The sequence below is a fragment of the Pipra filicauda genome, unplaced genomic scaffold, assembly GCF_003945595.2.
Source record: "Pipra filicauda isolate LSUMZ 115617 unplaced genomic scaffold, ASM394559v2 scaffold505_size606005_pilon, whole genome shotgun sequence".
In the NCBI taxonomy this organism is placed as follows: Eukaryota; Metazoa; Chordata; class Aves; order Passeriformes; family Pipridae; genus Pipra; species Pipra filicauda.
The window spans coordinates 285914-291385 of NW_024104649.1; the positions used below are offsets into that span (position 1 = coordinate 285914).

The 5472-nt window shown below is 39.4% G+C and overlaps 1 protein-coding gene across 1 annotated transcript; it reads left to right on the plus strand.

Moving 5' to 3' along the window:
- Positions 1–3465: 3465 nt before the first annotated feature.
- Positions 3466–3958, plus strand: LOC113985301. Its single transcript, XM_027715949.1, has one exon. The coding sequence runs from the start codon at positions 3503–3505 to the stop codon at positions 3827–3829; it is 327 nt and encodes a 108-aa protein (XP_027571750.1). The 5' UTR covers positions 3466–3502; the 3' UTR covers positions 3830–3958.
- Positions 3959–5472: the final 1514 nt, after the last annotated feature.

The following is a 5472-nucleotide window of genomic DNA, read 5'->3' on the forward strand; positions in this document are numbered from 1 at the left end:
TTATATCCATGTCACTTACATCCAGTCACTTTCCCTTGATTTTTAGTGGAAATTTTAGGTATGTGAAGACCCAGAGATAACAAAGATGAGTGAACAAGGCAATTTTTATCCGTGAAACTACAGTTCTGTTGCTTCTATTCTGATCCTGCTCAAGTTCATCAGGAAAGATTAACTTTGGCAGCTTGTTCAGTGACTAAATCTTGATATTTTTGTGGCTTAATTCATAACATAACTGTAAGCTATTGCCCTGTGTTTATATTTCCCATCCATTTCTCACATTTCCAAAGCATACTGATATGTGATCCTGGCAATTTAGCTACCATAATTGGCATTTTTCTAGGGCCAAAAGGAAACAAATTCCTTATCCTCCATACTTCTTTAATTTCTGAAAAACAACAAGTAACATAGTTAATCCTCTTTTTTGATCTTTTCCCCCCCTTTGAGTTTTTCTTATGGTCTTTTCCTTTTAATCTTTTACTTTCTTTTTAATCTTCACTCATTGTCCCCCCGCATTTGAAGAGTTTCATGTACTTACATCTCTAAAAAGAATTGGACCACTTTATGGAAATAGCTCTTTAGGATCTTGTTCAAAGCATCATTATGTACTTTTAGGGTTTTCGGGGAGGTTGAAAAAAGGAGAGAAAAAACAACTTTAAAGCAGTGTTTGTTTGTGTAGCCTAACAGAATACTGATCTGTTCAACTAAATGCAGAAACAGTGGATGGAAATACCCTAAATTACAATAAACTCAGATTGCATTAGATGAGCAGGAGGATAAATAAGCATCTGCCTTTAATTGGGTGGGGTCATATCATCTAACTCCTGATGCAGGTGTGTTTGGGCAAGAGCATTTCAGGAGGGGCAAAGCAGGACAGCACAGGTGAGTTCAATGGTCTATCAGTGAGCAGCTCCTTCAAAGCAGGAGGGAATGAGCTTCCAGCTGTGTCTGGAAGGCATAACACTTCCCAAGGCTGAGCAGGGGGCAGTTGAGGTCCCTCCATTTACCCAGAAATGATGCCTGGAGGCCTCTTTCAGTTTAGAGGCGGAAGACTTCATCTGCTGTGGTATGTGTGTTCCTTGGCTTATGGTTTTCTTGTATATGTGTATGCAAAGCCTTTAAACATTTTTTTTTGCAGCTGACAGTGTTAAGACTAGAAGTCTTCCTTTGTGTGGCGTCCTTTCTCAGGTGGAGATTGCTCAGTGAGCAGTCACGTGGAAACTGCTGAAATGTAGTATCTGTTGTGCTAAGGGTGGTGTGTTCTGGTCCTGAGTAGCTTCTGCTCTGGGGAGAGATGGGCATGTTACAGCATGCTTGGAAAGGAGGGTGTAGCACTGAGTTCAGTGGGCCAGGATTCTGGGTTTGTGAGCTACCTGAGGGATGAAGCTCATGTGTTGACAAGCATAGCCCAGGGTTAACACGGTAATTTAGCTTCCAGGGTTAGGCTGATGTACTTTTTTCCCTGCCATTCAGACAGTCAGATCCCCAAGTCTTGGTGTGCCTTTTGTTAAAAAACTGCTTAGACACCTGAAGCTGTCAGCTCACTGCGTAGCATAATATGCAGTGTTAAACCCTCTTATTTCTAAGAAATAATGAGTGTACACTTCAAGAGTTGAGGTGCTGCAGCTGTGCTTTAAGAGGCATGGTGAAGTGTAGGCACAGCTCTCCTTGTTCATAGCGTACCCAAAACTGTCACTGGGAATTCACTGGAGTGATTTTTGTCACTTGTTTCTCAGTTGTGGTATCCTAGCCCTCGCTGCCCTCCCCTACCCCCCCCCCCCCCATTTTGTTTTGTTTTGCTGATATTGAAAAGGCCCAGAGACTTAGCTAACAGAGGTCATGTGTTTTTTCAAACAGGCAAGAAATTTACAGGATTAGCATGTGTCCAACCTAATTTGTGTGGAATCACATGCTTCTTTTACTGAAGCGAATTCTTTAAAAAACAAACAAACAGTAAGAGTTTACAGAGTTCTGGAAGAGTCGCAGAACCTAGATGAAAATCTTTTTCCAGTTACATGAATATAAATTGGGCATAGGTCCCCTGAAAATTTTATACTAGTTTAATGCATGTATTTTATTTGTAGTTAAACTGCTGATAAAGCTTTTCTTCTCTTTCCTCAAAATGATATTAAGTCCCCTGAATCTGTTCTCCTTTACCCACAAGAATAGGTGAATAAGATCTCTCCCATAACTTGGCCCCAACCAAGAACAGGATTTGGTATTGCTCTTTATGGGATTTTTTTTTTTAAGGCTGATTTTAAAACAAATAGTTAAAACGTGGAGCTGAACATTTCTTCTAGAAGTTGCATATTCTAAATGTACTTATAGCATAGTCTGCTGCTCATATAAAATTACAGACTTCACTTTCATCTTTCTTTTTACAAGAAACCCTTAATGACAAATGCAGGCTGTTTAGTGATACCGATATACTGCAATCTTAGCATGTGAATTAGTCATCATACAATCAGTTCAGGGGGTCAGGCCTAAAGAAACAGTGCAGAGTTGGCAAACTGCTAGTCTGGTGATGTGCTCTCCACTTCAAAGTCATGGTGCTTACTCCCCAGAATTCAGATCACAGAAAGAAACAGCTGGTATTGTCGTTTGTGGCAGTAAGGACTTTTTTTTTTTTTGTAGCAAGATAAGGTTTCACTACTTTGTAAAACAACAATTTACTTTAGAGTGACCTAGCCTGTAAAACACAATAGGAAGCAGGAATCCACAGAGCACTGCTCTGCTATTATCATGCAAGTAGACATGACCTGTGAGAAACCACATTGGAGAAGACTTAACCTCCTTGCTCCTTGTCTGAAAATATTCGGTGTAGTCCACTTGTCAGTGGCGGTCAAGGGTTTCATTTTCCAGAACGACTTTATAAGCAGTTCTTTTCTGTTTTGATATTACTCTCTTGCATGTTTCCTGTGTGGTATTTGTGGCAGCACACAGCTACAGACTATCAGTCCTAAGGCTTAATGCAGACACACTAAAACATTCAACTTTCCACCTAAGCTCCGAGGTTGTCAAATTTGAGTTGAAATTTGAGTTTTCATGCTTAACTCGTAGATAGCAGCTGACTGAAATGTCTTTTTTTTTTTTTTTTTCCTTCTGCCCCTACACACCTATCACATCCCACTGGTGTTTTTAAAGTCCTTTCACCTAGTAACCTGAGCAGATTTTTTCCCCAAATATTGGGGTGTGGATGGGGGGTAGGCGAATAAAACATTAAATTGCACATTTTAAACTGCCTGGCATGTCTCAGGGATTTGATACTGTTATTATTAATAGACTTCACAAGCAAGGCAGGCTTATCAGCCAAATGCTTCATTATCAAGTGACTGGGACCCAATAAGTGCTTAACAGCATTCTTTACCAAAAGAGGAAATGATTACAGGCCAGATCCAACTCCTGTTGGAGCTAGTGGATAGAGTCCCACTTGAGCAAAGCATCACTTGGGGCCCCTGGATGCTCACTCCTCTCAGTTTTCTGATGTGCTTTTGAATTCCCCAAAATGAACCAAACAGCTTTAGCTTCTCTCATCTCGCAATGTGTTCTGCAACTTCTGGAAAGGAACCTGGACACGAGGAAAAATGCTACAGAACAAAAAGAGCCACAATACAAACCATATGACAACGCCTATTTCTTCGTCCTCTTTGTCATGTTGTTTTACTCTTTCCTGGCGTTAACTGTCTTTTTTGGTTATGTACGCTCCAAGAAAGAGATTTCAAAGCAAGATCCTTACCAGGAGTTCATCGAGGATAGGAATCGAAATAAGAAGTGGAACATGACCCGGCCAGTGGTGGTGAAATTTGACTTTGAAGAAGAAAGTATTCTTTGAACTCCTTAAAACCAAAATACTCTGCAGAATGCACCGGACTGTCTCTGCTGTCTCTGTAGATCTCAAGGGGAGATCTACACATTTATCTTGTTCATCTGTTCCCCTCACAATAAATCAAAGCATTGCTTAAAATAGGTAATGGAAAAAGAAGTTTCTTTTTTTCTTTTTCTTGTAATCCATTTGTTGCTGGAATATACATTTTCTAAATTTTGGAGAAATCTTGTAAACTTTAAAATAACAGTGAAAAGTGGACACTTTTTGCCTTTGCTTCCGGTTTGGTGCAACAAGAATGGGAATCCATTCTACACTGAGATTCTGAGTTTAAGACAGAGGACTAGTTTTTGTATGCACATACCCACTGCAGGGGAATGCTGTTGCTTCTGAGTCATTCAGACCTGGGAACTGGAGTGTAGTGTCCCTGTGAAGTGCCTCTCTTGAATAGCAGAATGCATTTTGCCTAGACCAGCAAATACTATTTAACATGTAAATATAGAAAAGCTCCTCTTGCATTTCCTCCCCTCAAAAATTAATTTCATATGCTATGGCAAAACACTGAAAAAAACCATCTGCAAAATGTAATTAAAATGCATCTAGTGGAAAAACAGGTTGTGTATTCAGTGAATTTAGAGTCCTTGCCTTTTCCATGTTTTGCATGTATTTGTTCTTCACCAGCTTCTAATTGAAGTGTATGTTTCAGTCCTGGAGAGTGGTAAATACAGTTGATCACAAACCTAGCAGCAGAAGGGTTTCTCTGTGTCTGCAGTAAATATTTGCTAAAATATTGCACAAGCTTTGTTCAGAGTTATACTGAACATGTTAGACTGCCACACTATTTACTATTTTTTCCTCTTGCTTAATAAGTATTGAAAAAAATAATAGAATTCTGACATAGGACTTATTGCTATGCTTAATATAAAAGAACTGTGTTCAAGTGCTTAGTGATATCCTGCATGTGATGTGACACACTGCTTTGTGATAGAACATGGTATACTCTTCTGAGTCTTTAATTTGTTTCCCGCCATATCCAAGGTCTCTGATTAATGGTCTCTACTTGTTGTAGAACTGCTTAGGTACATTAAATGTAGCTGCATTACAGAGCCAGTTGCTACTCAGAGGACTGAGCACAGTAATCATTTTCAGGTGGAAGGTAGGCTCTGATTTTTCCTTACTGTGCATACAAAGCAAAAGTAGGGCAAATAAATTTCCATGTATGTATTAACTTTTCTTTTTCTGCTAGTAGAATTATAAGGTTAAGAATTGGATTTTTCTGAAGTGCGTAGTATTTGTGATTTTGTATTGACTGTTTTAAGGATGAGTAGATTTTTAGTTCTTTCAATATTCAGAACAAGCTCTTATATGTATTCAGCCTGGGCTGAACCATCAGATGTTCTCATTTCCTGTTAGGATGTGTTAAGGATTTCTGCTGTGTGTGCAAGCAGGGAGGTTGATGCTATGCATAATCCTCTTCTCATAGAACTAAAATTTGCTTCCCACTTACCAGCATGAATATTTGTAGAAGTAGGTGTTGACTTAGCTCATAGTGCTCTGTTTCTCATAACTGTGCCAAAGGAAGATAATAAGAATAAGGTGATACTTGCTCAGCCTTCAAGGATTTGTTGGCTAGGCAGGGGCCATCTGAGGCA

Coding starts and splice junctions, on each gene's coding strand:
- LOC113985301 (XM_027715949.1), top strand. CDS start 3,503: ATGAACCAAACAGCTTTAGCTTCTCTCATCTCGCAATGTGTTCTGCAA.